Below are 18,375 nucleotides of genomic sequence, written 5' to 3'. Positions count from 1 at the left end.
GTGGAATTGTATATAGAAAGGTGTAACCTATATGCTAATTTACACCCCAACAGATGGATTATTCTCCAATTTTTTTACCCCATGAAATCTTTCAAGTTTCAGTCGTTCTCATTGCAGTTATAGTGTAACAAACAGTTACAGTGTAACAGCCTTGAGCTGGTGAGACCGGCTGTGTTCTGTGTTGCAGACCTCATCTGTCCTGTCAGTGATCAACTCAGGTGACGATGACCACGCCGGCCCCTTCACGGACCGCAACCTCAGCTGCAAAAACAACGCCATCCCCCGACACAACTCCCTGTACAAGAAGTACCACTTCACGTCAGTTCAACTTGACAACTTTTATTGAAAAAATAAAATAAATAACTAGAACAAAAGTGAAGTTACGGTGCGTTCAAACAGAATGTTGTTGCCTTTTGCAGGGGACACTGTGAGCAGCGTTCGTACCGGTACAAGCGGACAGCCTTGCCCCTGACATTGGAGGAGAGGAGCGCCTACCCGTTCCAGAGCCGCGCTCCTAACGAGACGACGCATGCAGCTGTTCAACCTTTCAGAAACCGCGGAGAGGTCGGAACAAACAGAGACCGCACCGTGTCTGCTGAACAGCCTGATAAGCAATAAACCCCCTATATCACGTTACACTGCTAAGGATAAGGTGCACTTCGGATAGAACTTCATATAATACCATTAGAAGAGACCCAACACCCTCCGATGACCTCCGTTTATTATCTTTGACGTCACGGCTAATAAAATACCTATTTAAGCAAATCTTTCACGTTAAGTTAGAAACTGAATGTACATTGTTAAATTAGTCGTGCCGAACAAGTGCTGCTTTAGAACGGACAAAGCGATGCACATAATGTCAGAGACGAGACAAACCATTAGGACTCAGAGTACAGGATGTGGAGCAGTCCAAGCGTCCAATCAGAACACAGGGGACTTTTGAGTATTACGGTCACCTGGGACAGCTCAGTATGTTCTGTCCAGAGGGTGAGAGCAGACGTAGGGACAGCTCAGTATGTTCTGTCCAGAGGGTGAGAGCAGACGTAGGGACAGCTCAGTATGTTCTGTCCAGAGGGTGAGAGCAGACGTAGGCCCTGTTCGCCAGGACCTCCTGGGCAATCTTCTTGATGCTGGCGTCGTTGTTCTCCGGAGAATCTGGAACGGATAGGAAGGAATTTGAATGACAAGACGAGTCGCTTCCATTTGTCAAAAACGAAACGTGACATCTCTTCCCTCTGGATAACTGTGCATTACACCCCCGCTAATTAAAACAACTCCCACAATGTGAAATTCAAACGCAACAGGGGAGCCTGGCTGTTGGTATGCAGGGTTAGTGGGGAAATTCCGCAACACATGCAAGTATTTTGTACCGAGATGCAATAAAAGGGGCGCAGGGCTGTTCCCAATTACGGTTTTGTGTTGTACTTACGTTTTTGCAACTGAGTCATCAAATAATTATTCTTGAAGTAGGCGTCGCTGCAGAACGTGTTTGCGAGCAGCACCTAGAAAATTGGAGAACACAGCCATTCACCAAAACGTGCAGCACATGTGAAGCCAACTGTAAAACAGAGCTGAGAGAAATGAAAACTAAATACAGCGCAGGCATCAAACGCAAAAGCAATAAACTTCAACAAGTAATCAAATGTGAAGTGAGACAATTGCAACCATATGTTGAATTCTATTTTGATCTGCGTGTACACGCACACAAATTTGAAACAATGTACCCAATTCAAAGCTCTTGTATATTACATGTCCATTGGCAAAAACACCTGTTTATGACCCCAGTGGAAGTACATTAGATGAGCGCATTAAGGTAGACATTGTTTTGAATGTCTTGAATCTCATGTGACTTAGTGAACCTAAGGCAAAAACATTGCAGTCTTAAAAAAAGAAAAAGAGAGGCATCTTTGGAATGGAGAGCTGCTGGGGAGGATTACAACAAGCAGTGTGTTTTGCATCAAAATGCAGAGGTGGATGTCTGTTGTGTTTGCTGGAGCCTGACACGACACATGCCCTGAAGCCACAGAGGAGAGGAGAGGAACGGACAGAGCTCAGGCTTGTCTGTTTGAAACAAACAGAAGGGAATCAAAACAGTGCAACGCAAATAATCCACTCCTGCTCTCTCTGCTCTACATGAGTCTTCTTTGTTCTACATCAATGTTTCTGATTATACACAGGACCGTTCTATAGTAACCGTTTACTCTCGGCCATCCAGCTACCCCCCCCCCCCCACACACACACACACACACACATCCCACAAAGCTGCCTCAATTCAGAGAGAAGTGAAGTCAAAGGATGCACAGATAACAGGCCTAATTAAACATCATTTTGGCACATAAAATCATTCAAACACAAACTTGCAACTATGGGCTAGTACACAGAGCCTATCAGGTGACGGCATATTGTGACTGGCTGGTGCGATTGCCTGTAGCAGCCAACAGCCAGATCTGTCTGTAATAACAATGTAGGTTTTATGCAGTCTGATCAATGTAACCGGTTAATTAATCTATGATCGCCTTTTTAGCTGGCATTAGCATGCATTCTGAGTGGTGGGAGTGATAGAAAGATCAATTGAATTTGAGTGTATTATATATATATATACTGTATATATATACATATATATATATATATATATATATATATAACAAAGACCCATTTTAATAGCAGGTGTAAATATAATCCAGCTGCATCAGATCTAGACACACTCTGGATACGGGACACATGTTAACACCAGGTGTAAAGGGGGCCTACATGGCCTATAAAGACAAATTTGCTCTACTGCTATGGAACACTGTACACACTCACTCGATCGATCGATCAATCAATTTCTTTCTTTCTTTCTTACGAGGCCCATTATGTTTTAGACACAATTAGAGGCAGATCGTGCTTTGGCCTCCCTTCTCCCAAGCCAGTGATTGATCAAAGCTCTTGTGTGCGTGTGTGCGTGCGTGCGTGCGTGTACCTCATGGTCGTGGTTCCTGAGGCCGATGCTGATGGACCGGCTGGACCGGGACAGGACAGCCGTCATGGCGTAGAGGTTGATCAGCACATCTGCTACTCTCTTCAGGACAAGCTGCTCGTCCACGATCGTCTGACAACATGTACGGATGCAAATATGCATGGACACTTATCAATCATCTCCCGCATCGGCAATGATTTAAATATGAAATGCCCTGATTCAGTGTGGGCTCCTTGGTCTGGAATCCATTGAGTGAATTGCAGTGAGTCTACTCCAGTCCCACCCCTGTGTCCAACAACCAAAAAGCCTTTCGACTTCAAGCTTGTAACATTAGGACTCCATTATTCATACAGACGCTTGAGTAGCAGATTTTAAGAAAAGAAAAACTTGACATTTATTTTTTCCTCTTGTTTTACATGCATTCCTGTATCCAAAACCATTACGTTTACATGATGTGTTTGGTCGTATTTCAGCGTTCCTAACTGAACTGTTCAAGGTGTCCGTCCTCAGCTGCTAGAGATTCCAGTTTGATTAAAGCCTTCCGAAGACAAGCCCCTCCGTGTGATGGATCAAAATGGAGTCAAATCACACAGGAAGACGGGATTGGGAAAGCCGACGTGTTTCCAAGCGGTTTAGTGCGTCTCTGGGAAGGCCTTGATTACAATAGAGCAGTCACATAAAGGCTCATTTGCAGGGAGGAAAAAAGGACACTTTGGACCAGCTGTCCAGCAGATGAACATTACCTCAGCGAGACAGTGAGTGGAGGATAGGTCTCTACTGTACAAAAACAGGGACCCCATTGAGTAAGAAATATATATTGTACATTCAGCCATCTGACACAAATGGAAATTTTTGATATTTGAGCAGGAGCTGAAAATCCCACAGCCCCCCCCCCCTCCCCCCACACACACACACACACACACACACAGCTAAAAAAGGGGGAAAGTAAAAGCAACTACATGGTGTTACCTTTCCATATCTGTAGAGCAGGCTCTCCACAGTTGATCCAAAAAGGAAGATGTTTTGTTCTAATTTCTTTGCACTATCCTGTGAACAGAGGAGAGGGCGGGAAGCTTACAGTGAGTATGATGCTTTCCACTGATACATGGAGGCTCAAACACACTGGATATGAAGCTTACAGTGAGTATGATGCTTTCCACTGATACATGGAGGCTCAAACACACTGGATATGAAGCTTACAGTGAGTATGATGCTTTCCACTGATACATGGAGGCTCAAACACACTGGATATGAAGCTTACAGTGAGTATGATGCTTTCCACTGATACATGGAGGCTCAAACACACTGGATATGAAGCTTACATTGAGTATGATGCTTTCCACTGATACATGGAGGCTCAAACACACTGGATATGAAGCTTACAGTGAGTATGATGCTTTCCACTGATACATGGAGGCTCAAACACACTGGATATGAAGCTTACAGTGAGTATGATGCTTTCCACTGATACATGGAGGCTCAAACACACTGGATATGAAGCTTACAGTGAGTATGATGCTTTCCACTGATACATGGAGGCTCAAACACACTGGATATGAAGCTTACAGTGAGTATGATGCTTTCCACTGATACATGGAGGCTCAAACACACTGGATATGAAGCTTACAGTGAGTATGATGCTTTCCACTGATACATGGAGGCTCAAACACAGGAATGGACTAACCAGGTGGAGTTATTAGTATTGCCTGATGTTTCTTGACAGCAAGGACTATGTTTTTTATCATTGGACTATAAGGACTGAAGGACCTGTCCTCCCCTTTTTAATAATAATAATAACAATAATACATTTTATTTGGAGACGGCTTTCAAAACACCCAAGGTCATTGTACAGTGCATAAAAGAGACATAACATTCTAAAAGATCATACATAAAAACAACAAGCATGGCAAACACCAGCATCATTAAAATACGACAAGCGTAGATAAAAGTAGAAAAAATAGATTGAGTGCTGTATATGATTAAAGTGAGGAGGCCAGTTTGAACAGGTGGGTTTTGAGGCGGGGTTTGAATGTGGTTATGGAGTCAGACTGTCGGATGTGTGGGGGCAAGGAGTTCCAGAGTCTGGGTGCAGAGCAGCTGAAGGCCCTGGCACCCATGGTACTGAGGCGAGAGGGGAGGACGGTCAGGAGGCCAGCTGAGCAACGAACGATGCCAAGTTATTTAATGAAAATAGATACATTCACATGTGAGCGTAACTTATGAGACCAGCTGACATCATGCTCATATTTCGTTCAAACTCCTCAACAATTATATGCGACCAAACGAAATCAGCCCCTTAGTTTGGTCATATATATCACAGGGCTGCTTGGCTTTTAGCTCATTAGCCTTTGCTCGTCCATATCTTGCCTTCCTGCAGGCGACTTCTTGACCTAAACAAACCTGAATAAAACAAGAATCGTGTCCTTTTACACTGTAAAATGTACAGTGTCCCTTTGCATACACTTAGGTTGAAGTCTTTTTCCTTTTTGTTTGTAAACTTCCAATTTCAACTGTACCCAAAAGTAGATCATTGGTCACTAACTCTTCAGAAACCTCTAACAAAGAGCTATTTTAGTCCTCTATTGACGCTCCAAAACCAAACCAAGTTCAGAGCAGACCTGTCGAGGAGGTTTGATGTGTGGCCTAGTGCTTTGCGTGAGTATGGGGGCCGCCTGAAAACAAATGGCGCATTTGAAAAAGCGTGCGTTTGAGGCTGGTGGGGCATTTCTCCCTTAACAGCTGATTGAGATGAAGTTCTTACCGCCAAGCTGGGATGCACCACTCCATCTTTGCCGGTCAGGCCGAGGTCCACCGTCGCTCCCAGAGAGGTCTTCAGTTTCTTCCCCAGCATGCCCAAAGCCAGACCCAAATTGCCTTTCTTCATCTCCCTGGGGGCAGAGCAGAGAAATGGCTCACATACAGTACCTGAAGTCTAAAGACTGACCCAGACTCTTCTGGAAATTTGACCAGTGCAACTTCCATCCTCTTACTTTATTTTGCCTGTCAGAATTTTCCCAGCATACTGCATTCCAGTCAGAGCAATGTACATCCGCAGGATTTCATTGGTCCCCTGTAGACAAACAATAGATAAAAACAGTATTCATCATACAATATGTGTACTCGTCTATCTGTACACGGCTTCAACATTTGGTGTACTTTATTATTGGGGGACCCTTAGCCATCATCAAAGGGGTGCCTAAAATGTTCTGTACCAGGAACATGCCGAAATTGGTACAAACATTGATTATAGATTACATTATAACATCACCAAATTTTGTATACATGGTATACAGGTGTACATGCAAGTTTTCTTCAATATCCAGGTTTGATTTCCAGATCTGCTCAAGGAAAGCCAGTCAGCTACTTGTCTGTCCAGACCATTTTATTCATGGATTACAGGGAGAGACTGAACCACCAAGTCTCCAGTTTACTTCATGTAATCTGAGACAAAAGGGATAGTTTATTTCAAAGAGAATATGCCCTCTGGTGGCCACCTCTACAACAGGCTATCTTAAGCAAACTCCAGTACTTGATATTCTAATGCTTCAAATGAATACTTCCAAACCGTTTCCAACTCATGGCCCACTTGAAAAAATGAAAAAATTAAAAAACAATAAAAAAATATAAAAATTAAAAAACAATAAAAAAATATAAATAAATAAATAAAACAATAATAAATAAATACAAATAAAAATTTGTCCACGGCCCACATCTGACCGTAAACAGTACGGAGGCCAAATAATGCGTTCTCAGAGCCCTTTTTTAAGAGGAGCTGTCCATCAGCACCACAAAGAAATCTGAAACTAAAAGTGAGGGGCTGTCTGCAAGAGGCTAATTAACAATTGCTTAGAAATTAAATAACGTCATTCAACAATGGTCAAATGCATTCACATACGTAATAATATATATATCTATATATTTTCTTCACAAAGATCATAATCATGTTTTGCAAATGATTTGACGGTCCACTTCACGGCCTATATATATACAATACCTCGAAGATTAGCAGGATGCGGCAGTCCCTCAGGTAGCGCTCGTAGGGGTAGTTCTTGGTGTAACCCAGCCCTCCGAGGATCTGGAGAGCCTCACTGACACATATCCACCCTCCCTCCGAGCTGAACACCTGCCACACAGCGACACAAAGACTGAGAAAACATAACAAACACCTCTGGGGGGGGCTCTTTTCTCCGATAGTTAGACTCTTCACGTCGTATTTGTTTGACACTGATGACCGAGTCCTCTCACCTTGACCATGGCGGCCTCTAGAGAACAGTCTGGAACCCCCGGTCTGTCCATCATCCCCGCTGTCAGGTAAGCCATGCTCTCCATCACAAAGGCGTTCTGGGCCATCACTGCAAACTTCTCCTACAAGAGGGAACCAGGCGAAGGCAGACGCACGTTCAGTTCTAGACCAGACTGAGTAGTGTCGTTTGTTCTGGATTCTGCAAAGGGCAAGCGGAGCGTACCTGAATCATACCGAATTCACTCAGGCTTTTGCCGAACTGCTTCCTGGTTGCAGCGTACTCTGCGGTCAGTTCTACAATGAATGAGAGCGACAAAAGACAAATAAAATTTCTGCAAGTTAGCCTGACATGTATCCTCTTGTTCAGTACAGGCAACTTGTCTTTATACCGATGAGTTTTTTGATCATTCCAGCCCCAGCGCTGCCCATGCTGAACCTCCCAGAGTTGAGGATGTTCATGGCAACCTGTCCAGAGACATGAGAAAAAAAGCCGTTGGTTGTGGTGGTTTAGTGTAAAATCACCATAACCTTGCATATTATGCTGAAATGTGCAATACGAGACAAACGTTAATGACGATTACCTTAAATCCACCACCAACTTCCCCTATTACGTTCTCCACTGGCACTGGGACACTGTCAAAGGACACTTCACAAGCTGGAAGACAACAAAGGAGCAGGTTGCAACCACTTTAGAAACTGACCATTTCCAAGAGTCCACCATGCTATCCGACGGTGAGTGAAGGCCTTACTGTTGGAGCCCCGGATGCCCAGTTTGTCCTCCGGCTTGCCACTGGTAATGCCCCCAAAAGCGCGCTCCACAATAAACGCAGAAATCTTATCCTTCTTCACTCCGTCTTTGTCAACCACCTCAGTCCTCGCAAAGACCGTCATTATATCCGCCATGCCTCCGTTGGAAATCCAAATCTGATACACAAATTGAAAAAAGAAAAAAAAAACACTTTGGGATCAACACCTTGGAAAGTTGGAAGCAAACCGAAAATAACACAAGAAAATGCTACGTTGTCCACTTCTCACCTTGGAGCCGCTGAGCAGGAAATGCTTCCCATCGTCTGACAGGGCGGCGCGGGTCTGAATGGAGGCGGCATCGCTTCCGCTGAAACATCACACCAATTACAAGTGGAGCTAATGCAATTATGCATACTGTTATGCAGACTGTGCACATCATTTGTAAGTTATCAAAAATATATTATGAAACCAGACGCTCTTAATTACCAGGGCCAGATGATCCTAAATAATTACTCATGCATGAGTGCAATATGGGAACCCAGAGTCTATGTCGGCATGGAAATAAACTCTGGATTCCCAGATTGGCATGAGTGTAACTGCAGATGCAGAGAACACAGAGTGGTACAGCGAATGACACAATTTGCTAGAGGAGACAGCGTGAAATATTGACTGAGGAGGAGAATCCTAAGCAGGACTTGTAGGCCTTTACCTTCCAGGCTCCGTCAGACAGAAGGCTGCTATGTGTTCTCCTGAGGACAGCTTGGGCAGATACTTCTGTTTCTGGGCTTCATTCCCCGCTATCAGAATCCCCTGAAACACCAAACACCTGTTTACAAATCACAGCGAGGGCCTCATGCCTAATACCGTAATCTACTTGAGTTACAGATAGCGATCATGCTCGCAATGACTACAGCGTCCTCCTACTATCAAACCCTCAGGCCTTGTGCTCGCCAGATGTTCTGCTGATCGAGTAAAAAAAGAAACACTTGTTTTAGTTTGACCTTCAGTCCGATGGCTTGATGAGCAGCCAGCGTTACGGCGATAGAGCCGTCCAGTGAGATGATCTCCCCCAGTCGTGCATACATGGTGTTGGACAGTCCGAGACCCCCTGGGGAAAAAAACAATGTCTGTTTTCGTTTACTTAAATGACAAAGTCATTTTGCCATGTTTGGGGGTGTGAGAGAAACATTTGCAGTGTGGCATTTCAACTTTGGGTCGTTGTGTGCGGGGAACATGTGCGTGCATAATGGGAATCCCTTCTTTGTTCAGTTGTGTAATAATCGTATAATTAGGGGTGGGAATCGCAGAGTAACTAATAATACGATACTATCACGATACTTGGCTCTCCATAACGATGGTATCGCGATACTGCGATTCTGTGATAATCGATAGATTGCAAGAAATTTCATCTACGATACATCATGATATCTGTGTAACTGAAGAGGAAAAAATACCCCTAAAAAGGCAAAAAGCAGTATTGATGTATTTATTCACAAAATTGACATGAAAAAAATGCACAACAAAGTGCATAATGCATAGTGCCTCTTTAACACATTGTGACTGAAACTTGTCCACGACTCCACGGCGTGTCAAGTTAAAATGCTAAAGGAAGGATACAAAATAATGCCCCAGGAAAATCGTTTCAATCTGTGCAAATTAGGTTTACAGAGAAAAAAAGAGTGCGAAAAATACACATTTCAGGATAAATTGTGTATCATCAGATGAAGACACAATAGTGTTGAAACATAAAGTCACCTGTTTGCACAATTAAAAGCTGCGAATCTATCAGTGTGCTCAAGTCCCTCTGTTGCCAGTAAATCACCTTACCATACTCCTCAGGAACCTGGATTCCAAACAGCCCAAGCTCTTTCAACCCATTTAGGGTCTCTGGAGGGATTTTGGCTTCGTGGTCAATCCTTTTGGAGTCAACTGAAATCACAAAGACAAGCCTTTCATTGTCAAATCATGAAATTAATCATGGCATAGATTGCACATGACCTAAATTAATCCAGGTGGATGTATGCAAAACCCTCACACTCATTTGCACACCTCACCGCAGTGAGGTGTGCAAATGAAAGTGGATACCAATGTAACTCTTAATCATGGAGGTCTCCTCTCTCACCCTCCTCATTGAAGAATCTTTCCACCGGCGCGACAAACTGATTAATCTCCTCCAACTCTTCATTTCCAATTTCTGGATAAGGGAAGACCTCGGCCTGGAAGAGAGTTAAGATGAAAGAAATGTAAACAGCTCTTAAACTGACACGTTTGGGGTAGTTTCACAATTTTGCTGGGCTTCAAAGGACGTATTCAACTGTTCCTGGTCAGATCTTCCTTCAGAGTTTGGAAGTTATAAATACAACTTGTTGTCCATTCTTGTTTTTGCCCAAAAGTAATAACAAAATGGACACTGTAACACAAGTAATAAGGTAGTTGGCTTGAAGGATGCTAAATAATGCAAAACAACTGTGGCAGTCAAGACTTCCTATTAGAGCCATTGACTAAACTTAACAATTAACTCTAAGGAAACTAGGCTTCTTTTGATTTAAATGCTAGTGGAGGGTCAAGTGAATAAGCCTGCTGAATGCAAATTGTGTCGACTAATAATATCACAGCATTGATCATTCAAGTGTGTAGGTGACCTTGGGTGACCTCACACCAGGGTGTGTAGGTGACCTCGCGTGACCTCACACCAGGGTGTGTAGGTGACCTCGCGTGACCTCACACCAGGAAGTAAACTGGTCTGGTTGTCAACAGATTACAGAATCAAACCGATGGTCTATGACTCTCTCGTAACGGACAAGCCCGTCTTTTATTGTCACACGAACACCACAACACATGCATGCGGCCACAACACACTCATGCTGACGGTGGCCGGTGAAAAGTGTCCTCTGCATTTAACCCATCCAGGCATGTCCTTTCCTCCGAGGGGCAGGCCAGGAGCAGTGGTCGCTTTCTCATACAGCGCCCGGGGACCAACTTCGGATGTTGTCGTCACTGGTCGGATGACGATGACGATCTGATCTTCTGCATGTTTTTAGTGGGGGGTTTATATACGGAGGAACCCCCTGGGGGGTACGGGGAGAACATGCAAACTCCACACAGAGAGAAAGGCCCTTACGACGAGATACCCCAACTGGGCAGTAGGCACTGAAGATATGGGGGGGAACACAACCACAGCGCTCACAGTGTCCCAGGCGCGAATCGAACTCAGGACCTTCTAACTGTGAGGCGACAGCGCTACCGACTGCGCCACCGTATCAAACAAATGTAGAATTCCAGGGGAAGAGTTTCAGTAAAGGAAAGAAATTACATTCTCCACAATGTGGACAGTTATATTTCAGGTAACTTTATGTCTATGCATAACGTTACTCAATAGAGAAAAATTGAGTTGGCAAAGAAGGTAGAACCTGCTTAGTAATTAAGAGGGTCGTATGGTAATGTTGGCATAATAAAAGGGATCATCATTACATATATACGCTAACTTAACAGAATTTCAATGTTTTATAATTGGTTTGCAGTACTGCCCAGTGCACTACCGCCCAATACTGTGTATTTGGTAGAGGAAAATTGTGGGAATAGCTGTGGCAAACCAAGACGAAATGTTAACATTTTAATGATGGAAGTGCTGTTTATTGTACTGAATGTATTCTGAATCAAAGAGTGGACCTAACCAATTGGTAAAATCCCTTTAGTGATGTTGCAGGGAGGTGTAACGTTATACCTAGCCCTTGTACAGTGTTGGTACATTTTTGGCTAGTGCAGTGTAATTTTCTGTGTTCGCATTGTTATAAATGTGATATAAATGGTCAAATGGGGATGAATTTTGAAATTGGGTGGGGGATTGGGGCATATATCAAGGATTTTCACACTTCAGTGCCTCAGCTCATTTTTGGCCCCGGGAATCAAAAATGTTTACTGCATTTTTGTTATATCCAGAAATGAATAGATAATTCCCCATTGAAAACCACTATAAAGTGCAAAAAAGTGCTATTTTTGAGCTCCAAGACACTTTTTACAAAAAAGCATTTTTTTTATGACTTCCTCCAGATATTTTGGACATAAGGCTTCAAAATTATGGTTTTTAATATTTTTCAGCAGATTGCAACATTTTCTCATGTATGGCATGCATCTATTGCAATCAATTTAGCTGGTTTCTGTTTGTGCTGCATTATGGACCACTACAGCCCAATGGAATAAATAATTTCAGCTAAAATGGTGTTCATATGGATGTGTGTGTGTGTGTGTGTGTGTGTGTGTGTGTGTGTGTGTGTGTGTGTGTGTGTGTGTGTGTGTGTGTGTGTGTGTGTGTGTGTGTGTGTGTGTGTGTGTGTGTGTACACACACACACACATCCATATGAACACCATTTTAGGGATGGGGTTTTGGGGGGAGGGAGGGACAAAAAAAACATGCCTATATTGAAGTCAGCTCAAGTTGTGTGTGTGTGTGTGTGTGTGTGTGTGTGTGTGTGTGTGTGTGTGTGCGCACACACACACACACACACACACACACACACACAAGCAACTTGAGCTGTCCCCCCACCCCCCCACCAAAGCCCCATCCCGATGTGTCCTGATCATGCACATACTAGGCTAGACAGAGTCTGTTTATGACCTGCATCAGAATGACAGAATGCACCCTTGGCCGGTCAAGGAAATGGTCAATTACTAAAAACTGGCATTGAAAGGGTTGAAATTCTGAAAAGTAATGAACATTGAGACATGAGATTGAGCAAACATGAGATTGAGCAAAAAAGGAAAAAAAGATTCTCCCTCTATTTTTGTTGTTGGCCAAAAATGGTTAGTACTTGCCCAGAAGGACTCACTCTAATTGCCCAAAAATGGTCAATTAGATGGTCTAAAAAAGTATACAGTGCATTTGTTTTTTAAATTGTCACTGAATAAAAAGTAAGAATGGAACAAAATAAATATTGGTAATAATCTTTTACATAGACCCCACTGTGATAATCCCACCCAAAAACATTCCCTTTGGATTATATTTTGTGCAGAGATTGTGGAAATCTGAAAAAGCAGCAAGTGAAACTGTTTATAGTCAAGACAAACTGGCTTATAGAGGGTTACATTTCTGAAAATGAATAAATATTTTTGGTATGTATAGCTTCATCTGAAGGTAAAATGTTTGGGGAAAAAAAGAAAAGAAAAAAAAGTTTTTTTTTTACCTTTCTTATCATTAGAAAAATAATTGACCAAAACTGGACAATGGGAGGGGCATAAGATTGAGGGGTAAGTATTAGTTAACAGTGTACAAGGGCTAGGAAGGCACATTTAAACTGACAGACTTTGCCTAGCTGTTGTTCCAGGGAAGCAAACTCATGCAGTGTGACAAGTACCAATCACTTTCAGTGGGGTCCGGGGATCCCCAGGTGTCCTTGAGGGGGTTCCAGGGGGTCCCCAGCAAAAAGGGGATCATTTATTTTCACAATAACTCCATAGTTATGGGTTTCATACACTTTCTGTAGTAAAACATTTCAAAGCAAAAATGTTATCAGATGGGGGTCAGTGGTCTAATGTATGTCAGTTTAGGGGTCCTTGAAGTGAATAAGTTTGAGAACCACTAAGGCACTACAGTACTTTGGGGTCTAAAAAGGTGATTGTCACCTCGCCCTTCTCAGGACGACGCTGGTATATATTCAGATCATACGACCTGAGAAGGGCTAGCGATAGTTGTCACCTAAAGGTGACTGTTTGCATCCCTTCTCTCTCCAAGAGGAATGCGTCATAGCTAACGACATAAACTACGATAAGCCCATTCGTCTTTCAGTAAATAAATGAATAAAATAAAAAACATTTACCTTGTTCACCTGACCAAGGAACAAATCCTTGGCATATGCGAGGTTCCTTGCGTGGGTTTTAATGGTCCGACGATGTTGCAGCTGAAAGACTTGTTTCCCAGTATGCCGAACATTACAGGCGAGTAAACGCTTTCCGAGTTGAACAGGTTTGGAAAGGACGATAATTCTGTTTATATTCATCGCTCTGACATAAATTGACAACTGGTACGTAGCTTTGCTTTTTTATAAAAGTCTGGTACCTTTCACCTGATTCTGTCTCATGCTGATGACGTGCAATGTTTGTAATGCTGCCTTCAGGTCCTTCTCGCAAATTCACTGGCTATTCTTTGGAAATAACAAATCAACCCACTGAGCAATAGACGTCTTTTAGTCTCGCAGTGCCAGGCCAGCCGCAGATGATATCTCCGTCGCTAGAAGCTTGATGACGTCGACGGTGACGGTGGGTCTGACTACGTGAGACTAGACGTATTTAGACCTCATTTCAACCTCGCCTCTATGGTTTAGCTCTGATGTTTCTGAATCCGACAGCACCTGAAGGCAACATTGCAACTTTGCCATCATGCCACTTGGTGGCGGTATTTACTTAAGAACAATGACCCATCCTCCTCCTCCTCCTCCTCCTCCTTCTTTTTCTTCAATAATGATGATGATGATGATGATACTATTATTATTATTATTATTATTATTATTATTATTATTATTATTATTATTATTAGGGGTTAAAGCCTGTTGGTTCAATGATTGCGAAACTTGTCAGATATACCGAGGGACATATTTGGACCATGTACCAGAACCACTGCCACTTTTTTGTGATGTCATTGTAGTTGGGAAAAGGCTTGAACCCCTGTAGTGGCCGCTTGGCTATTATGATTATGATTATTATGGCCGTCAATGGCAGTATAATAAAACAGACAACAAAGACATCAAACTCTAGAAATGTCTATTTAAATATTATTTAGTGAATGGACAAAACCTGTATGGCACTGTGTACTGCTGTAGTGCACTGTGCACATCATGCTGGGTCTGGATGGAGGGCCTACAGACTGTCCCTCCCAGCCTGATGACGCAATCCCGCTGACCTTGAGGACTGTGGTCTTCAAAGCTGGGGGAACTATTTTTAGCTCCAGAACTCAAGAGGGCTACAGACAGTCAACTCAGACCACCTGCCTCACTCTCACCCAGCAGCACACAGGGCTACAGACAGTCAACTCAGACCACCTGCCTCACTCTCACCCAGCAGGGCTACAGACAGTCAACTCAGACCACCTGCCTCACTCTCACCCAGCAGGGCTACAGACAGTCAACTCAGACCACCTGCCTCACTCTCACCCAGCAGGGCTACAGACAGTCAACTCAGACCACCTGCCTCACTCTCACCCAGCAGGGCTACAGACAGTCAACTCAGACCACCTGCCTCACTCTCACCCAGCAGGGCTACAGACAGTCAACTCAGACCACCTGCCTCACTCTCACCCAGCAGGGCTACAGACAGTCAACTCAAACCACCTGCCTCACTCTCACCCAGCAGCACACAGGCTACAGACAGTCAACTCAGACCACCTGCCTCACTATCACCCAGCAGCACACAGGCTACAGACAGTCAACTCAGACCACCTGCCTCACTCTCACCCAGCAGCACACAGGGCTACAGACAGTCAACTCAGACCACCTGCCTCACTCTCACCCAGCAGCACACAGGCTACAGACAGTCAACTCAGACCACCTGCCTCACTCTCACCCAGCAGCACACAGGGCTACAGACAGTCAACTCAGACCACCTGCCTCACTCTCACCCAGCAGCACACAGGCTACAGACAGTCAACTCAGACCACCTGCCTCACTCTCACCCAGCAGCACACAGGGCTACAGACAGTCAACTCAGACCACCTGCCTCACTCTCACCCAGCAGCACACAGGGCTACAGACAGTCAACTCAGACCACCTGCCTCACTCTCACCCAGCAGCACACAGGGCTACAGACAGTCAACTCAGACCACCTGCCTCACTCTCACCCAGCAGGGCTACAGACAGTCAACTCAGACCACCTGCCTCACTCTCACCCAGCAGCACACAGGCCGTCCAAGTGTGCTTTATGGAGTGAGACTCGGATGGGGTTAGAATTACAATAACAATATGTGGATGATGCAGTCAGAGGCCAGGAAGAATGTGACATCGATCCAGTTGCTGTTTTGTCCTTCGATGGGAGTCATCACCTTCAGAAAATATCGATGCAGCTGCAGCATGTAATTACAATGCTTCAGTCTGTAATTACAATGCTTCAGTCTGCAGCATGTAATTACAATGCTTCAGTCTGTAATTACAATGCTTCAGTCTGCAGCATGTAATTACAATGCTTCAGTCTGCAGCATGTAATTACAATGCTTCAGTCTGCAGCATGTAATTACAATGCTTCAGTCTGCAGCATGTAATTACAATGCTTCAGTCTGCAGCATGTAATTACAATGCTTCAGTCTGTAATTACAATGCTTCAGTCTGTAATTACAATGCTTCAGTCTGCAGCATGTAATTACAATGCTTCAGTCTGTAATTACAATGCTTCAGTCTGCAGCGTGTAATTACAATGCTTCAGTCTGTAATTACAATGCTTCAGTCTGTAATTACAATGCTTCAGTCTGCAATAGTAGTTCATTGGTTCTCAACGTGAGGTCCGGGGAGTGGACCATATCTAATAAAATAAAAGATATAAATAAAATGATCATTAAAGGGAGTTTGTGGCTCTCTCTCTCTCTCTCTCACTCACACACACACACACACACACACACACACACACACACACACACACACACACCACAAGTTTATGATTCAGTCAATAAAGCAGCCTCATCACATAGATTTTTTTTTAACAGTATATCATTTTATTTTGCGTTCTCAACATGGTCACAGTACTAGTTTTACATCAATAGGGTTTTTGTCTACTTAGAAACTGAATGCAATAATAACATAACATGAGAGCACTCCTCCCTTTCCCCCTTGGACTTCCAAAGTGTGCGAGAGAACAGGAAGTGTGTCAGGACATGAAGATTGAAGCAGTGTATCTAGATCCTATGATAACTCAGTATTGTTGTGTCAGGACATGAAGAAGAAGCAGTGTATCTAGATCCTATGATAACTCAGTATTGTTGGAGGCGGAGAGAAGCAGTTGATGATTATGTAAATATTGGAGGGGAGCGGGAATGCACCTTCAATGTAAGTAACTGCAGACATTGAGCATCAATAATAATAATTTACAGACTATTTACATATTTCTCTCCTGTCTTCATCGACTCTCCCACCCGCTAACTCTTCCCTTTTAGACCCCTCTTCATTTGAACAAGAGTTACATTACATTTCCGCAGATGGAATTTGCTATTTACAATGAGCGGTATAATACCGCCATGTCTTTATACTGAACAGTGGGACACTGAGGTGAAATGCATGCCGGAGGAGGACATAGCCTTAAGCAGAAATCATCTACATGTAAACAAGCTTTAGTCTAAAGAGAAAAAGCTATTTGATTGATCGATTTGAACTTTGGGAGTCTTGTTTATAGCGGTTACTTTAAATAATATATTAAATTAATTTAAAAAAAAAAAGGAGAAAAATGAAAAATTGTAGGCATCAATGGCATGCAACAAAGCACCTCACACAGAATCCGGACAGGCTTAGATCAGTTTGCAGAGGGAGCTGAAGGGGAATCCGGACAGGACAGGCTTAGATCAGTTTGCAGAGGGAGCTGAAGGGGAGTGACTGATACTTTGACTTGTCCTATTTTAGAGTGAGAACTATCCAGAGGGAATAGAGTTGGGATTCCTCTTGGCTGCTGTCTGCCCTGTTATCCCGTTCTAACTCATCTGACAGAGTCTGATCTGGACCCAGCAGTTCAGTGGCCCATTGTGGTGCTGCCGTGGGTCGCTGGGAGATTCAATTTGGTCCCCGATTTAGTTTAAATGGAATTGGCAATGCAAAGTCGGTACGTATCGGTACGTAAGTGTGACATAAACTAGGATGAATGGAACGCTGCAGGTTATGACATCAGCAGTCCATTTTGTGTGTGTGATTAGTCTAGACAAAGCCCGCAGGACCCATTTTGGTCCTGTTATTTTTATATATTTACTTATTTATTGAACATTTGCATCTCTGGAGAAAAGTTTGAACAGCACCGCTCTACTGGACATCACCTGACAACAGTAATGTGTGAGCCATGGACTAAAGACAGACGATGAAGATGAAGATAAGATAGTTCCATTCAAAATAAGTCGTTTCCGTCTGCAAGAGCAGCACTCCGTTATCGTTTTGATTTCCAGATGATAGAGGACATCTTTTGTCACGCCGACACTAAAAGTTACACAAATCGTCGTTGGCAAAGAACTCTCCTCTGACAGCTGTAATAATGTCCAGCTTCAACTACTGTACACTAAGATTCAGACTGACAGCCTGTTAACTACTGTATGTTGAGCAAGAAAAGATACAGATTTGGTTATCCTCTGAAGGGACATAAATACAGAATTGACTTCAGTTAGTTGTATTTGTCGAAGTCAATGCTATTCTACCATTCATTTTCAACAACTGTCAACTGGAACACTGATATAGTTTGGGAATACACAATAGTTAG

The 18,375-nt window shown here is 43.4% G+C and overlaps 1 protein-coding gene across 1 annotated transcript; it reads right to left on the bottom strand.

Annotated features, from left to right (window-relative positions):
• Positions 1-390: 390 nt before the first annotated feature.
• acad9 (acyl-CoA dehydrogenase family, member 9) lies at positions 391-14,010 on the bottom strand. The gene is made up of 18 exons (XM_083660654.1): positions 13,764-14,010; positions 10,072-10,165; positions 9,777-9,878; positions 8,951-9,057; positions 8,659-8,759; positions 8,238-8,316; positions 7,952-8,126; positions 7,784-7,857; positions 7,592-7,667; positions 7,426-7,496; positions 7,205-7,324; positions 6,954-7,082; positions 5,950-6,029; positions 5,721-5,847; positions 3,929-4,006; positions 2,963-3,091; positions 1,430-1,502; positions 391-1,155 (listed from the first exon to the last, which is right to left on the bottom strand). The coding sequence occupies exons 1-18, from the start codon at positions 13,941-13,943 to the stop codon at positions 1,055-1,057; spliced, it is 1,896 nt and encodes a 631-aa protein (XP_083516780.1). The 5' UTR covers positions 13,944-14,010; the 3' UTR covers positions 391-1,054.
• Between the last annotated feature and the right edge of the window lie 4,365 nt (positions 14,011-18,375).

Source organism: Poromitra crassiceps (genome assembly GCF_964638095.1).
Source record: "Poromitra crassiceps genome assembly, chromosome: 25".
In the NCBI taxonomy this organism is placed as follows: domain Eukaryota; kingdom Metazoa; phylum Chordata; class Actinopteri; order Beryciformes; family Melamphaidae; genus Poromitra; species Poromitra crassiceps.
This window is presented reverse-complemented; position numbering and strand designations above follow the sequence as displayed.

Excerpts from the sequence above, each read along its gene's own strand:
- acad9 (XM_083660654.1), bottom strand. The coding sequence starts at position 13,943 with ATGAATATAAACAGAATTATCGTCCTTTCCAAACCTGTTCAACTCGGA. Across the intron at positions 8,760-8,950 it reads ATCAAGCCATCGGACTGAAG|GGGATTCTGATAGCGGGGAA; the intron begins GTCAAACTAAAA and ends TTGGTGTTTCAG. Across the intron at positions 7,497-7,591 it reads AATGATCAAAAAACTCATCG|AACTGACCGCAGAGTACGCT; the intron begins GTATAAAGACAA and ends CATTCATTGTAG.